Below are 25785 nucleotides of genomic sequence, written 5' to 3'. Positions count from 1 at the left end.
CTGTGATTTATGGTGATTTTTATAGGATGGAACGCCTAGAAATGAAATGTTAACTTTAAAAAAGCATCCAGTACATTGGGAAACATAAAGCATGCATCTATGGGTCTTAGAAGAGAAAATGATAAGGATAAACTTTAGAGTGAGGATAAGAGACCAGCACTCAGGGAGGAAAAGGGCCTTCAAGATGCCAAAGACAAAAACAGAATCCTCCAAAGGCTGCAAGGGGCTACTGATGACAAAGTAGTCATTTCACTTTTCAGCAACCAAAACCAGCTTCAGAAACAAAGCCCAGATCAACAATTCCCAGGGGAGGAAGGAATCCAGCCATTAAGAAAGAGAGAGCTGAACCTTCTGAGCTAATATACCCTCTCACCTTAAAAAAGGCTAAATAAATCTGGCTGCCATTCAGGGTCAGCTTTAGAGTGAGCAGATTGGGACTGTAGAATTTCCCTGCCCTATACAATCTCTCTGCTTCTTATGCTGATATCACTTATCACGGGATAAATCTTCTTATTTCCCCACAGAAATAAAAGGCTTAAAATATAAGTGCCGGGTGGGTACTATGCAGGCTATTCACATTCAACCACAGTCTGTGAGTGAAAAAGCGTTCCTGTGATGAGATCCTCCAGTTTTTGTGGTGAGGGTGGCCGAGAAGCCATTGAGGAATCTCCGGGTGCTGAGGCAAAGCAATGGGGGGGGGGCCTACAAAGAGAAGAGGCTGCAGTGGGAGAGATATATTTAGAACAGTTGGTCATTTTGCTGAGCCAACATGGCTCCACCTTCAACTGGACTGGGACAAATAGCTGTGTCCTGAGGAGGTTTTGTCATGCTAATGCACTTAGACAGCTCAGCTTCAGAAGATTTAGAGGGGGTTTTTGTGGGTCTGTTTGCACCAAGCTGGGCTTCCTTGGAAAACCTTCATTAATCAGGGTATCACTGAACTGCAAAGAAAGGGCACTTGGGAACTACCTGAGAGGAAGCAGAAGAGAGGAGGCAACCTGAGTGGAGACCAAGAGAGGAACAAGAAGGAACATGTTCTTGCTGCCAAACCCTGTCTCAGCTTCCTGCAAAGCCAATTTCCTGCAGTCTATGGACAAAGTGCTATCTCTCCTATGCAGGCGAAGCAACTCAAGTTAGAGCGCTTCACATGGAAGTTAGGTAGCGTTGGCTGCTTAAAATAAGTTGCAGATTCTCTGACACTAAAGCCTTTGTTCTTTCCACCCTGCTATGGAGAAAAGCAAGGAAGGAAAGAAGAGTCCACTGGGAAGCCGTTTCTGGTACAAGTTAACAAGACAGAGCTCAGGATTTTGTGAATCTCATTAATTTCTTCTGTGACTATCCACTGAGTTTCTGGGATGAGCATAATACTGTTCTGGGCTCTAGCAGGAGCAAGTACTCTTACAAAAGACACAGAAGGAACAGTATCAACTTTACAAGACCGTATAGTTTGGGACAAAATGAATAGCTAAGTATTATAAAACTATGCAAATTCAAGTACAAAAACTGAAGGTTTTAGGGGGTGACAAATACAAGATAGGACAGTTATGGTGGATGAGGCTTTATGAGAAAGAAGGACTCCCTGTGAACTTCATAGGATCCAGAAAGAATGACATGATGCAAAGCAAGTCAGGACCAGAGCAGACAGGTTGTGAGCAGAAGCTCAAATCGCAGAGGTCTTGGGTACCACAGAGCCCTAAAACAATAGACATCCAAAGCAGTGACTGACAGTATTAGAAGTCACAAAGTCTCTTAGGATCAAATGCAAAGTGCTGGTGGGCTTAAGGATTCATCTAATGCAATTGCTATTCTGATTTTAAAAGTGGCAAACTACAGTGGAAGTCCAGTAGCAGGTCTACGGTTAGTTATCACCTACAAGGTAAGACATTTTACTATGAAATGAGTGAAAACATCCCCCAAACACCATCATTTTACCTAGAAAATGTGTCCAATTGACCCCAACCAGATAAAATATTAAAATATAGACCCATAACAGCTGAACCAGAGAATCAAATATATATAAGATTAGATGGATGGATGGATGGATGGATGGATGGATGGATGGATGGATGGATGGATGAGTGGAGTCTATCAACATAGTATTGCTTCAGTGAACATGTATTTGTAAAACAAATGTTACAGTGGTGAAAACTGGTTCTTCTTGGAAGCCACCATGGCTCCCCAAACATTATAATCTTGCTGCTTTCCATTTATGGGTATATTCAGGACATTGTGGTCCTGGACCCTATGACCAGTGTCATCTGTCCCACCGGAACATCCCCCAATTTGTCTCTGACTTTCCTGGCATACAGGAAATATCATATAATGCTTTATGGATACATAAATGGATGAAATAGTCTTGTAAATATAATATGACTTGTTATACCACTTTACAGAAAATAAAGCTAGTCTGTCACCTAGCGGTTCACAGATAAAGATAGTTTGGGCAAAATCCAGGGTGCACTCTGTTATCTCTATGGTAAGTGCTTATACTTCATCCACATTTAGATTCATTTGATTATGCCACTGTGTGTTGGTTAAGTGTAATTTACTGTCTATTCCTTGTATGTTCGCTCATCTAAGCCAAAAAGGGTCTTCCTCTCAAGAAAATGATGAAATAAAAATAAAAAAATAAAAATGAAAGGTATTACATTCAGTCACATGGAAAGGGGAAGTAAAGGCTAATAATCCAAAGACCTGTAGGATCACAACTCTTCTCTGGACATCAGAGGTTTGAGGGTCAGTCAGACTGAAGTTGAGTTTTGCTCATCACTTCGTTAGCTGTGTGTTTTTAGTGAACAGCTTACCATATGAGCCTTAGTTCACACAGTAATAAAATAATACACTTACCTTTCTAATATTGTAGTAGTGGTTGTGTGAGTCATGGACCTAGGGCACTCAGCATAGGACCCTGCACATGGAGGGGTTGCACTGAACCTGTGTGGAGCCTTCCTTATTCTGGATGCCTTGGTATCACCACGGACCTCTGTACCATTGAGGTAATTGTGGGAAGAAGAGAAATCTATCTGATTGGTGGCTGTCACAGCTACATCCCTTCTGCTCCTCTCTGTTCTTAATGTCTACACTCCTAAAGGATAGGCTTCTCCATTCTGCCACTGCAGTTTGTAAAGGGTGAGCACCAGGAGACCTGACACCTGTAGAGGTGAAGTTGATTTTGACAAAATGTTAAGCAAGCCTTTTGACCCTTTCAAGGCCTTGTATCGTAGCATAGCTTATCCGGTAAATGTAGTGTGTTAATTTCCACCTGCTGGCTCATATCACTGTCTTTTCGTTAGTTCTGAAGCTGGTTAGAAGAGAAAAGTCATACTCATTAGGTACAATTGATCTCAACAATAAGTATTTTTTGCAAATGGCATCTTGGCACAAAAGCTAAGGCAGAGCTCTGTGCTACACCTTCTCATGTAGCTGTATGAACTTGCTCGAGTGGGTAGTTAAGGGTCAGACTAAAGTCTACATGAAATGAAGTACTTCCTACATGTCCTGCCTTCTCTCTCAGCACGAATAAATGCCCCTCGTGCATCTAGGAGGCATTGGTCTTTACCTGAATATAAAAACTGTTATTAACATTATACTATGAACTGCAGCTGTAATGGCTATGTAGATATGCTCTACGATGGCTCCTTTGGCCATATTTATTCTGTGCTTACTGTTATTTCAGGCAATAAAAATAATAATTGCAAATTGCCAGCAAATTTTCAAATTCTACACAAGATGGTCCACATGTAGCTCCATAATCAAATTGCTATCATATTTTTGCTATTACATATTTTAAAAATATGCTTGTAGTACCAGCAGTTGTTATATGGTATGCAAATCCAACAAATAGAGAAATAACAAAAAATAAACAAGAAGCCAGCGCCGAACACCAAGTTAGCTAGAATTTATAGATCTAACGTTTATAAAATTGCATATAGCTGCTCATCAGCATCTGTGGAGGTTGGTTCCAGAATCCATGCAGAGACAGCACTTTGAAGTTGCCCATGTTCCTTAAAGAAGTGTCATAGCATTGTATATAACCTGCTCGTACTCTCCTATATGCTTCAAATTATTCTTGATTACTTAAAATGCCTTAAACAGTGCAAGTGTTATTACAGTATTAAAATATAACTATGCTATAGCATAGTGTTTAAAGGCTAGGACAAAGGAAAAATGTCTATACATGTTTGGTACAGATGTGTATGTTTTCAATCTGGGATAGACTAAACTGCAGATGTGAAGGCTACAGATGCTGAAAGCAAACTGTATTTAACCTGCTATTCCAGGGAGCCTCAGGACCTAAGCAAAATAATTCAGAACACCTGAGATGTGGCTTTATTGAACGTCCAGGCAATATAAACAAGAAACACAAGAAGACTAGAAAACGCAGCTCCTGGTCAGAGGTTCCCGCACACATCACCACCACTCTTCACAATTAAGATTCCATATAAAAAATAAATTGACAAATTCAAGAGCATCTGAAAGTTGGGTGGACTGAGTATACCTTCATTAATAAACACTGCTTAAGGAGCAAAAAAATAATAAGCTTGGAGTGATGTTTCATGCCTGTAACCGCAGCGCTTGGAAGGCAGTGAGGCAGGAGGATTGCCATGAGGCTGTGCTGTACAGGGAATCCACAAATTCAGCAAGAAAAGAGGAGAAAATAACAATCCCCATAGCATATTCCACAATACCCCAAAACATTTTTTTTTTTTTGCTCCGTGAGTCATTATTTAGCCTTGGAAGTTCCTTACTTCTCTAGAGACAATCAAACTGGGGAGACCATGCCTGAAACACTATGTCTCACCAAGCTCACATTCACTAACAGTGAGGACACACACAGTGAATCAAGATTTCTGAGGCAGGGGAACCTCCCACAGCCAAGCCACAGATTATTTAAAGTGACTTTGACTCCTGAGGGAAAATAGTGAACTTCAAAAGATGGATGTCAGCAAACTCCCTTCCAACTTCCGCGGAGTCTTCCCAGGCTTCTGCGTGGCCCTGTGGGTATCCACAGTTCTCACAGTTTTCCTGCTCCAGTGTTCTTAGTAATCATCTCTGCACAGAACTCAGAGGATGTAAAACTGCCGTGCGGCAGCATGATTTACATGGTGACCTGGAGACTAAAGCAGTTTTTGCATTTATATTGGGGAAAATCCATTAACTGGATAATTTACGTTTCCCTCTTGAATCTCCCTCTAGTATGAACATTTCCAAGTTGTTGTCAATGTCCAGTCTTTGAAAGAACATTAACTTCCATCATCAGCACCATAATCATCAATCCACATTCTAATGTGAGAATTACAAGGAAGTCAGATTTGCTATGGCCATATGCAGGGACATTATTCTAGGTTTGACCACCATCCACTTATTAGATGGAGAATGCAAATCACTTGGAAGTGGTACCCTGAAGCAAAAGGCCTATTCTGGGAAGCCATCATCCTGGAAGCATCTATCGTGGGAGCTGCTTCCAAGGTAGAAAGGGGTTAGGAAGTACGTTCTTCAAATATCTAAATCATCCATATCTTTCAACACAGAACTCCAAAATACCAGTCATTCAGATGATACTTTTATAATTAAATTTAGCCATGGAGAATATTAGTCATTTCCATTAAAATATACTTTAAGTTAATTTTTTTTCTTAAACTGAATTCTAGTATCATGCACACACACACACACACACACACACAATCAACAATGAAATGATAGACTTGATATTGCTAGTCAATCGAGTTGAGTCCTTAAAATATGGTCCAGGCGGCTTCAAAGAAACCATCCTTTTGTCTCAGCTTCACAAGAATGCAAGAGTGTACCAGTAACTAGGCCTAATGTTTTTATAATTTGTATTCTCTAACATATGTTTAAATATTATATTTTTAAAGATACTCTGAGTACCATTTAAAGTATTCTCATACCTGTGGCAACTTAGTATTATTGTAATAAAACAGGTAGGCAAGATGTTAGAGGACGAGGTGAATAAAGGACACATAGGTATACTTAGTGATGCTCTGTAGTGTGTCGCAGCTTTCTGAAAGCCTAATGTCACTTCAAAATAATGAGATGCAGTTATTAGGCAACCCCAGTAGTGAACAAGTTCAAACAGGTAAAAGTTTCCATTCATTTGCCATATGGTGTATTACAACTCTATCAAGTCCCTGTGAAAAGTATGCTCATTGCGATACTATGTTTTCAATTTCTATCTTGTGTTGATGACATCATAGGAAATTCAGGAATAGGATCTCTATGCCAAGCTGCCTGAGTACATAAGGCTAACTAGGAATCAAGTTTAACTCCATACTTTTTAGAGCTGGCTCACTAGCCTAGATGCCAATCACCATATCTTACAATCTGATCCAGTCAAGAAGTGACGGTCTCCAAATGCTGGGAAATTTACAGTAATATCTTTCTGCATTTATAGAAACCACGGGGCTCAGTGGGACCTCATCCCTTCCCAACAATAATGGTCCAGACTAGAAAAGTATTTTTCCAAGGCTATGCCGCACCTTCTGAAGATGCTACGGAATTTGTAAGGAATCTCTTCTCCACCCACCCTAGGGATAACTGGTGGGATGAGGAAGCCTGTCATTTACTCATTACTTCTAAAGGTGTGTCACTAAAAAGTTTGGGAAGCTCTATCTATGATCTTCAGAACACCTTACATCTTAAATCCCCCATCTCTAAGTGTCCAGTCCTCAGGTTTGCCTAGCTCTAGCCTGACACTTAAGAATCAGATTATTCTCTAGAGTAACATTTAGTCCCGGAAGAATCTGTTCTCCCCCTGTTTCTCTGGTGATTGATGAAGGTACAAATGCCTGGGATTTTGAGTGCCTGTCCTAGCAGAGCTCAAACTCTTCCAGGAGCTCTAGAACAATAATCATCACCATCTCCTTTAATATCAGGGCCCCAGGGAAATAAGCCCAAGTTGCTTCAAATGTCAGTCTCTCAGCTGGTCTCCCTGGTGACCTTTAGGTAACCATAACAGTGTGCCTTCCAGCCTCACTGTATGCCCAAAGTCCCAACGAAAGGGACTACCCAGAAGTACCTCTGAATGCCCCTTCAAGTTCCCAGATGCTGAGACTCTTAACCAATCGACTTTCCTTTCTGTCCCACAGACATTCTCACGTGGCTGAAAGAGGTTGAGCTAAGCATGGCATATTTGGTAGGTAGACGTTATTGGGGACCCCCAAAGGAACCACAGAAATCACATATACTTCAGTAAGAAAAAAAATAAAATAAAGATAAAAAGTTCCGAACTAGAAGTAGAATGAGATGGCAGGCATTCATTCGTCCATTCAGTCAGTCAATCAGTCTTTCTTCTGCTCGTTGACCAGACGGTATGCATGCACACTAGGTTCAGAGGCTGGGAAATACTAACACATACAGTCATGTATCCGTGGGAAGTGTGACACTAAAGATGTCAGCCAAGTGCTGTAGCATTCTCATGAAAGACATTGTGTACCAGGTCAGGAGTTCTCACAGTCTTGGTCTCTACAACCCTTTCTAGTCCTAATCTCACAGGGCCCACCGGGAGTGTCTGTTCATGTGGGCTGTGTCTACCAAGGTGTACCATATGTGAGGACGTAACTATGATATGTTAAAAAAAATCCACTGCTCCATTAAAAAATAATAGCAACCCTGCTACATGCCAACATTACCCAAGGATTCTACAAACGATCATTACATTTATAAAGCAAAGCTTGGTTAAAATAGCAGTTTCTAACATATTTTTGCAAAGCTTTTAAGTGCTGCCTTAGGAGCTGGAGAGATAACTCTTGATGCTCTTGATTCTAGAGTTCAGTTCCCAGCACCCACACCAGACAGCTCACAACCACTTGCAACAATTCTGAGAATCTGATACCCTCTTCTGCTCTCCACAGGCAACCACATGCATGCGCTCATGCACACAGACATATAAATAGATTTTTAAAAAAATCATTAAATGGTGTCTTAGTAGAAGTCAGTTGGATTCTCATCTCGGCTCCTGTACTAAACACAGCACAAGTTATTTTGGTTGCATTTTATAAAGATAATCCTGCTTAAAAACAGATGTGAAATCATAAATGATTGAGGTTATTTTTCCTTGATAACTACTTCAAAGCTAAAAAGTAATCTCTTTGTGGTGAGGGGCTGTGTGGGAGCTGAGAACAGAAGTTGAACTTTCTATACACACTTGATGCAAAATCCACCATCAATGTTGAAATCTGAACCTACTTCCTTTATTCATGCATGCTTTCAAAGCAATCCTTGGAAAATAGCAGAATATATTTATTATATAGATGTTCTGAATGTCAGCCTGTTTCATGCTAAAGCTTCAATAATTCTCACTGTAATACTTCTGGTTCCATCAGGAAAGGCTTTCAGTGTAGGGAACCTGTGATGTCACTGGGGCCTTCACACATGTTTATAATACCCTAATGGTTCACTTGAAAGCCTGAATCTGAGCAGTGGTAACCAAACTACTAGTGTTTGTTATTTAACCAAGCCCCCTTTTATCCATTTTTAAGGAAAACTTTGGTAAATACATTTGAAAAGCTACAATTTGCCTGTCTACTTTTCCTTCAGATAAAACCTGTGACGAGACCAAGGAAGATAGCTTAGATCGTGACTCAGAAACACACTGCAGATTGTAGCAAATATGCAGTTTCCATTTTAAGACTAGCGGAGGCCATGCACACAAGGGTCGATGTTTAACAAATGAATTGTTTATGCTGCTTCATTTCGGTCATCCCCAAATAAGCACCAGATCTATACAGTGAGTATGGTGATAAACACAACGCCTACGACAACAGCTGATGTGATTGTTATTCCTCCTGCTAAGGTGTCTGCAGCTATGCCCGGGGTCCCAACCACATCAATCAATGTAAATATCAACCCAGAAAAACAACAATAACAACAACAAAAAAAACAACACAGTGATATCTTAACACTATGATGAAACAATTTCACTTCAGAGAGCTTCTGAAAAGGGTCATCCAGAGCTCTGGGAGGCTGGCATATTCCTTTGAGACTCTCTGAACTAGACATGAGGCCTCTCTGGACTTAGCCTGGTGAACCAGGATCAGATGCGTCAACCTACTTCAGGCCACACGAGCACCATGCTGGAAGCTGGGTGCTGAGATCATTAAGAATGCGTTTGCCTGGGTGTTTGTTTAGAAAACCTCTCACTGTAAAGTCAGGGAAGGCCTGGAACTGTTTATCAAGCCCTGAGTAGCACTGGTACCATACTTAGGAACCACTGTGCTCGGCTAAGAAACTATCTTCCTTTAAGGAACCTGATGCTTCATGGAGTGGTCAGATAGAGAGGACAGCAATTTTAGAAACAGAACATTCATAAAGAGGTGGACATGGAGTGCCATGAAGAGCAAGGAGCCTCAGAAAGTTTTGAGAAAGAGGTCGCAACTAAGATACTGAAATACACTATACATATGCACTTATACACCACAAATATATGTGTACCCACCTCCTCCCCACCCTACCCCACAAAGAGAGAGGGGAGGGAGAGAGAGAAGAAGAAGAAGAAGAAGAAGAAGAAGAAGAAGAAGAAGAAGAAGAAGAAGAAGAAGAAGAAGAAGAAGAAGAAGAAGAAGAAGAAGAAGAAAAGAAGGGAAGCAATTCAAGGTTAAGACACAAATGATAGAGAGTTGGAGTGACCTTGAGATAGCCACTTTACCTGAGAGTGTGACTTCTGCTCCAGAATGGATCCTGATTTATTTCAGAGATGACTAGCTACTGCATCATTCTGAAGAGAAACTGATCTAAGGATGCGCAGGCACAGTTCTGTTCTATTTACTAGACCAAAAACTAGCAAGGAGAGGCTTCCACAGTCTACTGGGAAAATGCAGCCTCTTTCTTTCAAGAGAGTAACTAAAATCAATCTTGACTCTTCCTCTGAATATTGTCCCATATGATGTGATGCCTGGAGCTGTTGCAATTATTTTATTATCAATGAACAATTAAACCCATACCTGTCACGTCAAGGAAGAGCAACAGTGTGAAGGGCTATTAGGATGAGGGTAGAAGTGTGTTGGAGTTGGCGTTAGGAGACCGATGCTGGCCAGGAGTACGCACAGGCGGGTGGATAAAGAGACCTGAGGATATTTATAAGAGAAAGGAGGGACTGAGGGGAAAGAGTGGAAATCTAGAAAAAAGGAATGGCAAAAGCAGTAAAGCCCTAGAAAGATGAAATTCTTGCTTTTGTGACAGGGTTATGTCTCCTTTATTTCTAATTATATTGTCAGAGTCAAGCATCACATCTGGGACTCAATATCTACTCAGAAAGCATTCGAAATTGGGGAAGAAATAATGAAAGCAGAGTTTATACATTTAGAGGTTGGAGTTACAGGGAAATCAAAGGTCATTTGTGCCTAATAAAACTTTAGGTGCAGTATAAAACAAGATCTTAGCAAGTGTAAAAACACAGTAACTAAGCTGTGAGCTTAATGATTTTACCAAAAATCTGAAATAGTCACTTAGGGAAACGCGAGTGAAAGTTCATCAAGGTCAATAAACTATTAACAAGCAACTTTTAGAAACAAACTGAGATCAGAAGTCATATAGTGCCTCGAATACACACAAATAAGAGTAATCATATACAAAACCTAGCGTTGGCTCTGGACTTGGAAGAAATGCCCATAGATTTTGGGAGATGATTCTCATATGCTCATGTGAGCACCAGATGCTGTATAGTAACACAAACAAGACAACTGAATATAGTGATAAACTGTTTATTAGGAAATGATGGTGTCAGAGCGTTCAAATGCACATGGGAAATATAAGGTGGTCAATGAACTGTTGAATTTCCAAGAACAAAATGAGGGGCAGAGTGGAAGAAGAGCAGAAGAAAGGCTGGAATAGGAATTGAGACACACAGCACAGTATCAGAGCTACACACACGTGGGGATCAAAAGACTGGGACCAGTCATGTGTATACAGAATGTGAATCAGAATGTGGAACTGTGCCATATGGAGCGTCAGAGAACTGTAAGTGGGACATTAGATGTACTGTCTACATGAAAGGCTGGACAGCTATAATGTGTGGTGCTTTTGTTGGTTTTTCTAAATACAATTTTAATGGAACATAGCCGCAGTCATTCATTTACCTTTTATATTTACCTGGTATCTATGGATACCCTTCCACTATGAGGATCTATTGAGTGGTGGTAGAGACAAAGTGGCCTAAGATCGAAAATATTTACCACCTTGTCCTTTCAGGAACCATTGTTAAGCCGGGTCAGCACAGCTAATACAGCTTGTATAAAGACAAGAGACGGACTGCAAGAGAAACTAGGACCAGTGTCAAACTCTGGTGAGTAGTGGATGCTGATGAGTGAGGCCGCAAGGGAGACAGATCGTGACAGAACCGAAGGGGTGAACTCCCCAAAATAAGTGTGTTTTTGTAAGGATAGCAAAATTGCATGTGTGCTAAGGTTTGCTTCTTTGTTTTGGAGGTGTCCTTATGTGCAGTGTTTACAAAAAAATATATCTCCTTTCCATCCCCCACATCATCTCCTTCCTTCGTTTTGTTGAATTAAGTGTGGTATGTAGTCACTAGCTAACATTGCATTTCCAGGTATGCTATGGAGGTAGAAAGGATGTGTGCAACATTTCCTCACTTCCTTCAGAAGTGTTATCCTGAAAACACCTGCCCTCCCCTTCCAGCAAATTCATTCACCCTCTTGAACTGCCTTGCCGTACAAGAGGATTCTGGCCTGCAGGAGAGCAAAGGAAGAGGATGGAGGGGTCTTAGGATTCTGAGCAATTGATAAAAGCAGAAAATCCTACCAAACTTAAACACTGACTCTAGAACTGTTACCTAAGGGTCTGTAATCTTTTCTCCTCTAAGTTATTTTTACACTGCCTCATTTTTTTAAGAAAGCAAGACTATCAGGCCTATTTAAAAATCTCACTTAAGAAGTAACTCCATGTTTAGAATTTATATTTGCATATTCGATTTACATTCCATGAACTCTGGAGCCCATGCATGGTCCTGATGCTGAGAATGTATGCTATGAAAGATGCAATGGAGTGGCAAAGGAAGTAACCATCCATCCCATGATACACCTGAGAAGTGTACAGAGGAGACATGCCCTGCTCTTTGGCAAGACATTACATCAGATTATATTTTAGGTTGGTGCTAGGATAAAAAAAAAAAGTCACTGTGCTGGTCGTACTTTTGGTCCCATGACAAATATATGAGAGACGCAAGTGGAAAAAGGACTTACTCAGTCAGAATTCCAGTGGTTTAAGTACATAGTTCACTCCATTGCTTTAGGACCATGGCAAGGCAGAGACATATGGAAGAAAATATGGTGGACAAAAGCTGTTCATCTCGTGTAAGCCAGGAACCAAAGAGGAATACATAATAAGAAGGATTAATGAATAAAATGCAGCCTTCGAAGGCATATCCCGCCAATGGACTTGTTGCAACCACACCTCACCTTTAACAGTTCCACCATCTCACAACAATCCACTTAGATTCTGAACCCATCAAAGAAACAAGCCATTGATTATGCCATAGGCCTCAATATCCGTCATCCTGTAAGCTCTGAAAACACGCAGACACTCATGCATGCTTTATTAATTTCCTAGACGAATTTAGAAATCAAGATTCACCATATTAGTCACCCAGGAAACTCAAGGGGAAAGGGGGGACACAGAAAAGAGAGGAAGAGGAAATAAATGGGTTAAAGAATGAATCAAATGGAACTTATATGTAGAGAAAAAACAGCTCTCAAGGGAAAGCAGGGGAATCCAAAGCCACAGTCAGGACCACAGACAGACAGTGTGCCAGAAGATTACAGTGAATACAGATTACAGCAAAAATAGAGTCTCAAGGAAATGAGACGATATGTCGATCTTAACCGCAGTCTAGAATCATAAAAAACAAATTTCACTGGGTTCTGCTTGGGTGTACATGTTTAATCTCCTGTCCCTTCAACTATGTGTTGTCACTTTAAACATGGGCACCAAAGTATGTATTCATTTACATCCTTTGACCTACTTCTGGATTTATCCTTTCTACTATTTGCTTCTTAAGCTATAGCTAATAATTTCTCATCCAAACCAGGAAGTTCAATGACCCATTCATATATCCCAGCATCCTTTGACTTAGACCTCTTACTTACATGTTCATTATCTCACCAACAAAGTCACTAATTCACAGTTTGGTCATTATAATCACCCTATCACCAGGCAATGATTTAGGCACCATAGATCATTTCAATGCTGTTTAAATTGTTCTTGAAAAAAGAAGCAATTACTTTTATGGAGCAAATGTAAAATTGCTACTAAATTCTGACAAAGGCTACACAGTCAGAAAACCTAAGAATAACCTCACTTAGAATTAGTGATGTGATGTACTCTCCATGAAACATTATCAAACAAAATCCAATTTCATATTCAAGGAACAATTAATTATTACCAGGTGAAGACTGTTTTAGAAATGCAAGAGCAGTTCAAAATGAGGAAATCTATGTATATAATTCACTTCTCAAAAAAATCCAAAGAGAAAAATCCTATCATTAGCTCTATAAATATCAAAAAATTAATTTTAAAAACACTCTTTATGAAGTAAAAAAGCAATCAACTCTTCTGCAATATGCTAATTTTTATTCAATTTAACCTAATTATCAAATGAGTATATAGTAAAGGTGACATCTAAAACCAGAAGGAAACCTGTCGCTGTTTAATGACTGGTACAGACATCTGAGTAACTATAGGGACAGCTAATATATTACTTCACATAGCACATCTGGACAAGGTTATATGTCATAGCTCATTATCTATCAAATATTTAAATTTAAAGTATAACCATTATGTATTAAAGGAAAACTTAGGAATCCTTTTATAATCTTAACGTGCACAAAACGTTCCCAGCTAGGACATGGAAAAAGAATATAATCCAAAAGAAATAATTAATGGCTTTAATTTTATAACTTTAAAATCTTCTGAAAACCCAGAAACAAAATGAAGAGATAAGATCTGCAACGGTGATGAAGTTTATCAATCCAAAACCTGGAAGACAAAGGCCAGCCTAGGCTATATGAGACCCCCCACAAAAACAAACAAACCAAACAAATACAATCAAAGGCAAAATACACAAAGTCATGTAAAATATTTACAATTCATATTATAGACAAAGCAATATTCTACCAAGCATCTGAATATTAATAACATACAAACTGATTAGCAATGGAATGCCAGTCTAGTGGAGTGACAATTATTACAGACCTGTGTAATGATAACAGATATAGAACAGATATGGGGGATATAGAGACCTTCACATATTGCTGAGGAGAGTGCAAACTGGTATAAACCACTCAAGCGCAAACTTGTGAAATACTTATTATCTTTATGAACCAGAAATTCTCCTCATGTTAAGATACATAAAAATGTCTTCAAAAATACTTCAGGAAATAGGCACAGAGGTGATAATTGCAACATTGTGTCCAGCGGTGGGCAGCAGAAGGCAACCTGCCTGTCAGCCATCTAAGAAGATGGTAAAATGTGGCCAATATCCACAACGGAGTGTTCTACGGCATCTGTAATCCTTTGAACGATGGTACCAGTGTTCTGTATATGCATTGCTAGATATGATAAGTTGTATATGTAGGAACTTATTTGAGAGTTAGCAAATTAAATGTTAAAAATTTAAATTTAGTCACTCTGTTGTGCTACCCATATTTGAAGCCCTCAAGAGGTACATGCTATTAGGATTCACCAAACTGGATAAGGCATATATAAAACAATAGCATTATTTCTGAAGACACTGTTAGACAGAAATGGTCTATAATCATACAACACAGCTGAATCTTAATAAATATAGTGCTGAGGACATAAAAAGGGGGAGTGGTCAAGCACACCCACAGTGCAAGAACATATGAGGTAGATGCAGGCATATAAGAAATCAAGACCTAGCACAGAAACTTGATACAGTCAGTGCTTAACTGATACCAGACACTGTTAATCTGGCTACTTGGTCTCTATGTTCATACACCAACCCAGAACTCTATAACCATAAAGTCATTCAGGGAGGTGAAATGGATATGAGAACTAACGCTGATCTATTGTCAGTGACTTAGGTCTGGACATAAGTGCTCTTCTCTGTTAGCTGATTTAACTCTTTATAATCTTGTGACAATAGGTCACTCTCTACAGATGACATACAAATCCTAAACAGACAACAACTCAGGAAGCACCCGCGTGCTATCTGTTGGTGAAGCTAGGGGTCAAGGATTTTCAAATGCAGGTATCAGGTGAAGATCTGTGGGTGTGGGTCTAATCTACCTGCACATCCTACTAGCTCTGTGATTTCAGGGGATTTTGCTTCTTTCCATTTCATCTTCCTTTTGCAAGAAGTGTATAATAATAAAAACACCCCAATGAAGTGACATGCACTTTAATTGAAATATTAAGACAAGTGGAAGATGAGAGAAATGCACAGTGAGTTGTGACCTTAGTCACTGAGAAGGAACACCTGTATGGACTTGTGTGTCTGTGTCTCTATAGCATCGATGGTGTTGCTCACCCCCTCTTAGTCACTGCTGGAGAATGAGCTGTGGGATAGTTGTTAACCCAACTCTATTGATTGTGTGTGCTTTCTGCTCCTGAAGCCAAAGCTTAATTTACATCAAACACATAAGAAATACCGTATGTTTTCCAAAGTCAAGCAAATACGTTTTGGCATTAAGATTATTATACTAAATGTGTATTTAATTTAAAAAAATAAAAATTAAAAAAAATTCAAGACCATTCTAAGCTACATGGATCTCGTTCTATGAATAAATAAATAAAATTGTATAGATAGTTATGGAACAGCTTGGCAGGTAGAGGCACTTGCAAACAGGTCTGAGGAACTGAATCCAACCCCTTGATCCCACAAGGTGGTAGGAAAGAAATGATTCCCATAAGCTGTCCTGTGACCCCCACAAATATAATATTGCATGGAGCACCTGAGCTTCTGCACACAAGTATGCACACACACACACACACACACACACACACACACACACACACGATATTTTTATGGGAAAGAGTGACTAGGAATTAGAAACAAAAATGAAGTGAAATGAATGCCCAGATAAATTCATAAACCCCTAGAAGGAGAGTCGCTTACATAGACTTGAGATAAAACTAAGCTATAAGTTGGAGAATATTGTTAACATAAACCTATGCATTGAGGTCACAATAAATAGACATGAATAATCAAAAAAACGTAAATACACAAAACCTTGTATGTAGCCTTCAGCCAGAACCACTTTCTTGACAAAACAAAGACATTTTGTTGTTGTTGTTTGAGGCAGGGTTTCTCTGTGTAACAGTCCTAGCTGTCCTGGAACTAGCTCTTGTACACCAAGCTGCCCTGAAACTCATGGAAATCCTCCTGCCTCTGCCTCCCAAGTGCTGGTATTAAAGGTGTGTGCCACCATTGTGTCCAGCTGAAGACATTTTTTAAAGGAGATGCTCAATGTATGTTCACTAAGCTGTCTAACAAATATGACATGTTCCTTTGGCCACTTTTGTACAAATCTACAAGAAGGATGCTGTTGGCAGACAACAAGGGAATGGGTACTGTAAAAAAAATTATTTGACAAAACTGGGAGGCAGTAATATTTCCTGAATCACTGTTAGCCCTATTGTCTGTTGTAAGCACACAGGATCAGGGCAAGAATCCTGCCAGGATAATAAATGTGTGTGTCAAACATATCAACACCTCTAGGAGTCAAGATAACTTCCTGAACATGCAAAAAAAATTATGAGACAAAGAAAGACACTGAAGACAAATACACCTGGATTAAACTGAAAAGCCAGTCTGTTCCGCCCAGAGTCTGGTGGTAAGGAAGTAACAATGGGAAGAAGAAAGGCTGAGGTATTTTGTAAGCTAATCAAATTATTCTGTATAATCCCATAATCATGGATATATCGTCACATAAGAGAAACACAAGAGGCATTTACATTTGCGACTATCAAGACATGTAACTTCAGAGTGCAAAGAGCCAACTCGAATGCCATAAAATTAAAATAAAAAAATCATTTAGGAGGTTTGAGGACCCTAAGATAGGCTGAAGAATGTGGCAAAGATACTAGCTCTAACAAAGATAGATATATGAACAGTCTCGCTGAAGGCAGTGAGGGGTAAGTGCTGACCCAAGCAAATTTGGAAATAGGTAGTGTTTAAGACTAAAGCAAAAACAAAACAAAACAACAACAACAAAAAACCGTGCCTAAAACTGTGCTCCAGCTGCTGAAGTCCTTTCCCATAGGGGTGAAGATAGGCAAGTTCTGGTAACCTCCATAAGCTTCACACTGGGATGGAAATTTTAAATAACTGGTTGGCAGATGATCAGAACCAGATTTCTCATTGTTGAAGTGAGATAATCAGGAGGGGAAGTGGAGAACTATTTGTGAGGTCATTATTAATATAGAGTGTGGAATGGAGTTAGAGTCATCAGCATCAACTGATGCTTAGCTTAATATACCTAGAGATGCAGAAACACTGTGAATACATGTGTGTATGAGTCAGCACACACGTTTTGTTCCTTTGTTCTAGCAGTTGACAGAGTAGTAACAACGATACCTGTGCAGTGTATAAAATAATTCTTGGTGCCTAGATCTTGGTTTCTAATACCATTTTCAAACAAAGAATCAGGGCTTCTTAGAAACAGAACTATGTCAGGTAGGGGTGTGGAATAGGCTGAATAAATAAACCTAGAAGAACTTACATAAGCTAAAAGTAAGAAAGTCTTCAAAACAAAACTCCACACTAACAGGAGTATGTGAGATACACAGAAGCCTACTGAAAAAATTCCCTTTTAGGTAAAGCTAGAACAAGCAATTGGAACAATAAAATCAATACAATAGTATTGAATTAAAATCCCAAGTATAAAATAAATATTTATGAGTACATTTGTTATGAATGAATAATTGAATAAATAAACAGAAAATACAATTCTCTTCTATAGAATGATTCTAAATAATTTATACTAATTATATACTAAGCCTAAACAACAAGTGGACCACAGGTAGCACAGTGTGGTATGTGAGCAATGTGTTCTGCTGGAGTAGAGTATAGAATGGGAAGAAGAGTGAATCTCTACAGAGGAGACCTCACAGCACAATCTCACTAGGTCGTCAAGATCATTAGTACCTGTGAGGAGTCACGTTGATATTGTATGGTAGAAATGACAAGATAGACCTTCATCCTCAAATCCTACATCTCTTCTAATTACTGGGGCAAGACCAGGCCAATACCAATGGAAGAGCATTCTACAAATATCTGAGCAATATTCTTCAAACTGTCAAGGTCATTAAGAACAAATCTTATCACCATTGGTAAGAGAAGTCTGAGGAAACAGGACAACTAAATGCAGTGTAGTGTTGTGGATGGGATCTGAAATGCAAAAGCTGGTCCTTCAACTGTGACAAAAAACCCACAAAACATACTAGTGTAAAGGTTAACAGGAGGAGGGAGTGCGTGTTCATACATGTAAAGTTGTTCTAAATACTGAAGCATGTTTTTCAAAACTAACAACAAAACAAAACCCCAAATCAAGTCCTGCCATCATCTTCAAACTCCCCTTTTTTTCTTCCCCTTCTCTTTAAGATCTTTCATATTGGAGGAGACTCCATTCTTCTTTTGTTTTTTGTGTGTTTTCTTTGCATGAACATTTGACCACATCTTTACCTGTCCTCACACAGAATGACTGGATCATATCATACTAGGTGGAGGTATTGCCATATTTACTCCCAGTTTTTGTCTAATGGTGTGTCTGGATTTTTCTGTTACCAGCAGCATTGTTACAAGTATTCCTATGTATAAACTGAAGACTTTCTGTGCTGTGTGCTACATAGCTAGCTGTGAAATGGCTTGGACTTTAGGTGGGCACATTTTCAACTCTGCCTGTATAAGAAATAGAGCATTAGTTTAGATTTCCATCTGTAATAATTTAATTTTTCTGAATTTTGTTTGTTGAAAAGAATCCTCATGAGTGTCCAAGCAGATATTTTGATTTTCTTATAAAGGTTTTAAGGTTTATCATATTTGTAATAAAAGTAATATGGTGATAGATGTCATTGTAACGCATTAGAAACTGTCATAGGCTAACTTGTCCTGGGTGATTAGCTTGATTAAAATAGAGCTTCTCTACAGTCTGTAGGCATCTATCTGGACATGGTATAAAAGTGAAGAAATTAAAATTTGACATGTCTTCACTGAAATTTTTGTCCTCATAAACTGGCATTTCTCTGAGAAACTCCTAGACATTTAAGTCCAATTATATTTAAAGCTAGGAGAGGGGGAAATAAAAGAAAAAAGCAAGAGAGGGAGGAAGCAAGGGAGGGAATGTGTGTGTGCACATTCATATGTATATGTATGACTTTGCGTTATAAAACAAGAACTCAATTTTCCTTCCAAAGAGGAATAAAAAAATTAAGCTGGTATTTATTTTTCTTTCATGAGCACCAATGTCTTGAATTTAAGCTGTATCAGCACATCTTGAAGAACACTTGAAGCATCGTATAATTCATCATTCCTGCATTCAAAACCCCTTTGATGTAAAAATCTACATTTCTGTGGAGAAACAGTAAATAATAACCCTCTCAATACTATAAATTAGCACGTTCTGCAAGTGTGTTGTTTAAGTGCTGAAAATTCCAGCTTCAGATTGCCATCATTCATGCCACCGTGTCTCAGATGAGGTCGCCGCTCTATAAATTTCCTCATTGTTAGCCTAAAGTTCACTGTACAGAAGAGCAAGAGACATACAGGAAATACATTTTAAAGTTCTGCTTTCAGTGGAAGATGGAGAGAGCTGTGAAAAGAAGCTGAGGACACTGAAGTATTTCAATTGCTTCCCGCTAATCCGAAGCCCACGTATAAGGAGGAAATGCTGTCCAATGTTGTATATGAAGCTAGTTGCTCACTATGGGATAGCTCACTGGACTCTGATAGTGGATTCTAAACTCAAGATCATATAACAAAGATCAGAAGCTTCCGACCGGAGCCACACACACACACACACACACACAGAGTTTCTGTATGGCCTCATTACCACCCCCCATCGTATTCTTAATTTGCATTTTCAGGGGGCACTTCTTAGAGTATTAAACATATTATCATCATCCTCACCCAGCAGGTTCATCATGCCTCTGGATGCCATAAAATACCTCCAAGTAGTAAAGGGTTGTAAATAAGGACTACCAAATTCTTCATAGCTAAATAAAACTTAGGTGCTTCTTGATGGAGTTCACCTTCTGCATCAAGGCTTGTGTAAGGATCCGCTGAATGGATAAAGCTGCGTAAAAGACATTCACACACAAAAGATTTTTCCATACAAAGCAGGTTCGTGTGTTTTCTCTATCCTATTCATTGCCAGAAACCCTTTATCTAACTGTGTAAAAGGATAGATTTTTGAAAAAAAAAAATTAAAGCATACAGCAGAAGGCATAGATAAAAGCCTGAATGTCATATTACCTGTCCTAAGTTTAAGTGACAGATCAATCCGTGATTAACAATGGGGCCCTGAGCAATCTCTTTATCTCCAATGATCTTCACTCTTCTCTATTGTTGGAAAGGGTGGCAAGTCAGAGGCTGACACCAGACCTGCCTTCATAGCCGGTTCTTTTAACCACCACACTGGACTGCAACAGACACTTTTGACAGCATCTTGTATGTGGGGCCTTACTACACCTCTACAGGCTAACTGATTTATCCTTAGGAATACTTTCTTCTATGAAATCCACAACAGCTGATGCAAAACACCAAAGCATAGGGACTAGCTCTATCACTAAGGTCTGTACATGCAAAGGCTCAAGAGTTGGGTTTGGAGAAGAGGAACATCCTCTTCAGATGTCCCTGGGAGTGGTAAACACGTCTATGCACAGCACAGCAAAGCTGGACGTCCTTCCTCACATTAGCCCCATCCCAAGATCAAATGTGCTCCCAAAGCAGGAATATCTTCTGTTATGAAAGACGAGACAAGAATTTTCAGTTGAGATATTAATTTAGTAAACCTTTGAATTCTCCCAAGAGGATACTACAGCTTATATGCCCAAATATTTTTAGTTAGAAATTACGGTTGTTTTGCAGTACTTTAGAAAACCTTCACAACACACCTGAAAGCGGAGGTGTAGATTATCTGGCTTGGAGTTGCCTGACAAGTACCATAGGGAAGACAATCATTCACAATAAAATTCATATTTGCGGGAAGGCAGAAAAGCTAGAGATGACAGGAGCTGAATTTAAATATTCCAATTCAAAGCTTTGGATAGCTGAAGTAGATATAACTTAAAGTACCATCTTACCCTTGTACCGTAGTCTGCAACTCCCACCTCAGAGAACAGGAGACAAGGATTCCTTCTACCCTACCACGAGAGATGATATTACAAGTAAAATGGACAGGCTGATAGCTGAGATAGTCTCTGGAGCCGCACATCACTGCTTTCTGTGTCAAGTCAACCCTCCCTGCCTGATGTGTGGAAAGCCATGCCTACTCTCCAGAATCACATGCATTTCCCAGCGTTCCTATAGTGAGGGTCCACTCTAGTCAAACTAATCTCCATTCATAGCCAGGCCATGCCTATATCCATGTATTCATAGTCACCACTATCATCTTAACCTTTCCGCATGAACTTTCAGTTATCCTAGACAAAGCCAAGTCAATCAAATATATTTTTATTTTTTCCTTTTATTCCATCCATATATGTGTGTGTGTGTGTGTGTGTGTGTATGTATGTATATATTTCTAGTCTTTGCAAAGAGATACAAAAGTGTTCCAGCTTCAGTGGTCTGTGGAGGTGCTAGGGATAGCTTCACAAAAAGGTAACATGAGTGTAACAATCACATGACTGGATAGCTGTGATCAGGGACAAAGAACCCTCCAGGAAGGAGGCATGTACAAAATCTTAAAAGAATCCTGAAAACTGCAGCTGATTTGAAAGGATAAGGGGCCTGAAAAGCTGGCAGCAAAATCACTTTTAGAAGATTCTTATTTGGAATAAGAAAAGTCTGACTTGATCCTCAGAGGAAAAAAAAGCCAACATTTGTTTTTGTTATTTATTCTCATTTTTTTCTATGAGTGACGGGACCTGATTTTGGCCACGATGTTGCTAAGTCTGTCCTCCACGAAGCCTGCTCATGTTACAGATACATCTCTTTCCTCAGCATTCCTATGTTTCTCGACATCCATCCAAACACACAAGCGTCTGTGTTCCTGTTAACCAGAGAGCACCTGGGCCAGGCATGTTTTAGTCAGCTTCTGGGTCCTGATAGTAGCAAAAAGAGCAAAGAAGTAGGAACTTTGTGAATTCTCAGAACTACTGGCTGGTGGATAGTTCCTTCCTGAGATGTAGGAGAAGAGACCTACCACAGATTATTATACCCCTCACTGTGAGTCTTCAGTTGTAGCACTCGGGACCACAAAACATAGCCTTGAGAACATGTATGTGTTCTTCAGTCCGTCCTCCATGAATTTGAACTCCTCTCATTCTTCTCTCTTACATGCTATTACTTTGGGAATCACAGGCCAAAGGGGGCAGACACCAGCAAATCACTGGCTCTGAGCCTATTTGGGTGACCGAGAGGTTGGAGAACAATCCTGCACTTTCTGGTTCTGAAGTGAAAGTGCCTGTGCCTTAGTGCAGAAGGTTACCATAGCAACCCCAACAGGGCACTGCAGTGGGCAGCTACGGTACCAAGGCGCAGAAAACTCATTCTTGACCATCTGAGTTTTGGACATCGGGCTCATGTAGGAATATCACAGTACACAGCCCCGGGTTTGGGATTTTTCAAAAAGAGAAGAGGAGTTCTGAGCACCTCCTAGTCCAGCCTCCCCTTTTCATCCACATATGTCCAACTTTATGCACAGTAAATACTGCACGCAGAACCCCAAACAACCCCTTTAGAAACATATAATTCTCCACATTCGCTTTTACAAAGCATCATGAACAGATTGTATTTGCCCATCAGCATGACTTCAACACGAACTTCACATCCACTAAACTCAGCAAATTGAATGCCATAACAAGTAGCATATTCATGCTGTTTCTGTTTCTAGCCAGCCCCCAGTCTTTATTATGTTATTGGTATTTTTTCTGCAAAAAATAAAATAAAATAACCCATTCAAGTGTGTAGGTTGGCTTCAATGGGATTAACTGAGTTGCACTCCAGGAACTGTAAATGAACTTTTCATAGGACCAGGCAATTTTTTCAATTACTTTTCCATTGGAGTTGAGGAACCCAGGGTTTCCTCACCTACTCCCTAAATGCTCTGGGTATAAAGATGAATCTTTGTGAAAGAAGTGTAGGGAGAGAGCTTATAATTTCTCCTATGGCTTCAACCTACACATGGCCAGTGGGGAGCCATATTCATGCAAAGTGAACTTGAGTTTGCAGGATGTTAAGTAAATGTAATAGCATCCTGGACATGGTTTCTCTCTCTCTCTCTCTCTCTCTCTCTCTCTCTCTCTCTCTCTCTCTCTCTCCTCCATCCCCCGCATCTAGAGACTAAATTATGGTTATCCTTATCTCCTTTCCTGAACAAAGTTATATGTGAAGCATATTGTAAGACTACATACACTGTATTTTGGAGAAATGGACTGCAGAGTTGGGTGGGGGCAGCTTGGAGAGACACGGAGTTTCAGATGGAGTAGGAAATGTTGCCCAAGTCACATGAGCCTATGATGCTTTGCAAGATTCTGGTAATGAAAACAAACAGGTAGAGTCAAAGAGGCCTAAGATTCAGTCAGCATCTGAAGGGATTTGGTGACTGTTAGAAAATTAGGAGAAAGGGATCGGAGAGTTGCAAACAAAGGCAAGAAAAGCCTCTTCTCCAGGGAAGCTGTTCTGTGCCCAAGGATATCTGCACCTAAGGAAGTTTCAAGAACAGAGGATAGCAATAGCAATAGTTGGGCCACACAGTTGGGCCATTTCCTTAAACAAGAGACCTGAAAGCATCATGGAGATGTAGAGGGGCCTGAAAAAGGAGGTTGTTAAGATTTAGGCGTGGAAGTACAACTTCCCAAGATGAACTCCAGCCACATAAGAAACTTGTTTGGAAGGAAGGCTATCAAAGCCCTGATGACAGATGGAGGCTTTTGGATGAGGGATGATCAACCCTTGCAGTGAGGCACTCACACTCACGTGCTGGCAAGGTGACCACAGAATTCCTATTCCTAAGGCCTGGAGAAAGTGGTGGGTGGCTATAGGTGCCCAAACGTGTGACGCCAAGAGCTAAGCATGTGGCATGTAAGCAGGGAGAGAGGCCTATGAGAGTTGGACTGGAAACTGACGCTGTACTGATGTGTTCCTGAATGAAAACTCCCAGCTCAAGGCTGAGGAAGGTTTCAGAGACATCTCCAGCAACCTGTTCCTTTGGGGCAAGGCAGCTGAGAAGGGGGGTCGGGTCTCCGGATCTATCGGATTTGGGGAGACATCGGGTGCACTAAAGCCAAAGTGCCAGCCTGCAAGTGGGTGTGGAGAGAGGTCCAGCAGTGGGGCGGATCCAGGGAGGTAGTGTGGGGGAGGGGAGGCGGCGGCAGCAAGTGGATGTGTGGAGCGGGCCGAGTGGGGGGTGGGGGCGCCGGTCCAGCGCCTCCTCCGGCCTCTTAGACCTCTCCAGGGACTCACCCAGCACGAAGTAGGGTAGCTCCGTGTTCTCTAGGTCGTCCACTACGACCATTTCTCCCGGGAAGTCATTGCGCACAGAGAAGAGGAGCTTGGGTTCGGAGGCCGAGGGACTGTGCATGATGCTCAGGTCGTTCTCGCGCAGGAAGGGCAGCGCCGACACAGTGATGCTCTTGAGCTTGCACTCCAGCTCCTTGGATGGATCCGCGTCGCCGGCAGCTGTGGCCAGCACCGCAGCCGGCCCCCAGCAGCAGGCGAATAGGGCGCAGAGCCTGGCTAAAGCCATCTTGAGCCCTGGCCGCCTTCCTCCCAGCGCTGCTATGATGGGGGAGGCAGCGAGCAGGGAGGGAGCAGCGAGCAAGCAAGGGAGGCGGGGGAGGTTGGGGAGGGGACACAGAGCTCCAGAGCCCTGGTCCCCGAAATGAGATGCTTCTCAGAGAGCCCTAGGTTCCAACGCTGAGGTCTGGAGAGCCCAGCTCTTTGTTTCCTGGAGCTGCTTATCTGGAGAAGGGAAAAGGGGGAGGTGGGGGGGGGGCGAGAAAAAGGGAAGGAAGGATGTTGGGAGGAAAGAAGAAGAGGACTGGGGATTCTAGGGAATCAGGTCATCCCCCAGCTGGCTGATGATGCTCCTGCCTTTTCCATCCCCCAGGCTCTTAACTACCTGCTCTGCATTTTTAGAACTGCGTCTTTGTAATGCAAAAATATCTCCTGTGGCAGCAGCACCCAAATGGCTTGGGAAAAGACACACACTGGCACACACCTTAAAGGGCTCTTCTTCAAAGCAGGTGAAGGGGGGGTGAGGAATGTTATTCTAGATAAAAAAGATAAAGTCTTTGGGGTTTTGTGAGTGTAGCTTCTCTTCTTCTTCTTCTTCTTCTTCTTCTTCTTCTTCTTCTTCTTCTTCTTCTTCTTCTTCTTCTTCTTCTTCTTTTTCTTCTTCCAAAAAACAACTTCTTAGTTGGATTTGTCTGTTGTATTAAGAGGGTGTTGAAATAAATGCACACATATACATTTTGACCCAATATGAACCCTGAAGAATATTTAAAGATAGCATTCGCAATATTGATATAGAAAGAGCAATCGAAAAAAATGTGAACAACAGAGAAAGAAGTCAATTTAACCCATACTGTTAAGCAAAATAGAACTTTCACTTGCAACTCATGCATTTCGTT

The 25785-nt window shown here is 40.6% G+C and overlaps 1 protein-coding gene across 2 annotated transcripts in view; it reads right to left on the bottom strand.

The window, feature by feature from the left end:
- The window catches only part of Astn1 (astrotactin 1), a 329272-nt gene extending 303719 nt beyond the window's left edge, over positions 1-25553 (bottom strand). Inside the window, exon 1 of one of the 2 annotated variants that reach the window (XM_075988353.1) lies at positions 24617-25553. In XM_075988353.1, coding sequence (XP_075844468.1) covers positions 24617-24899 — 283 coding nt within the window. In that variant the 5' untranslated portion in view covers positions 24900-25553. The remainder of the gene's footprint in view (positions 1-24616) is intronic. The other variant, XM_075988352.1, reaches the window with a different exon arrangement.
- Between the last annotated feature and the right edge of the window lie 232 nt (positions 25554-25785).

This window comes from Microtus pennsylvanicus, chromosome 10 (genome assembly GCF_037038515.1).
Source record: "Microtus pennsylvanicus isolate mMicPen1 chromosome 10, mMicPen1.hap1, whole genome shotgun sequence".
NCBI classification, from domain to species: Eukaryota; Metazoa; Chordata; class Mammalia; order Rodentia; family Cricetidae; genus Microtus; species Microtus pennsylvanicus.
Note: the sequence above shows the minus strand (reverse complement) of the source record. Positions and strands in the feature narration are given on the sequence as shown.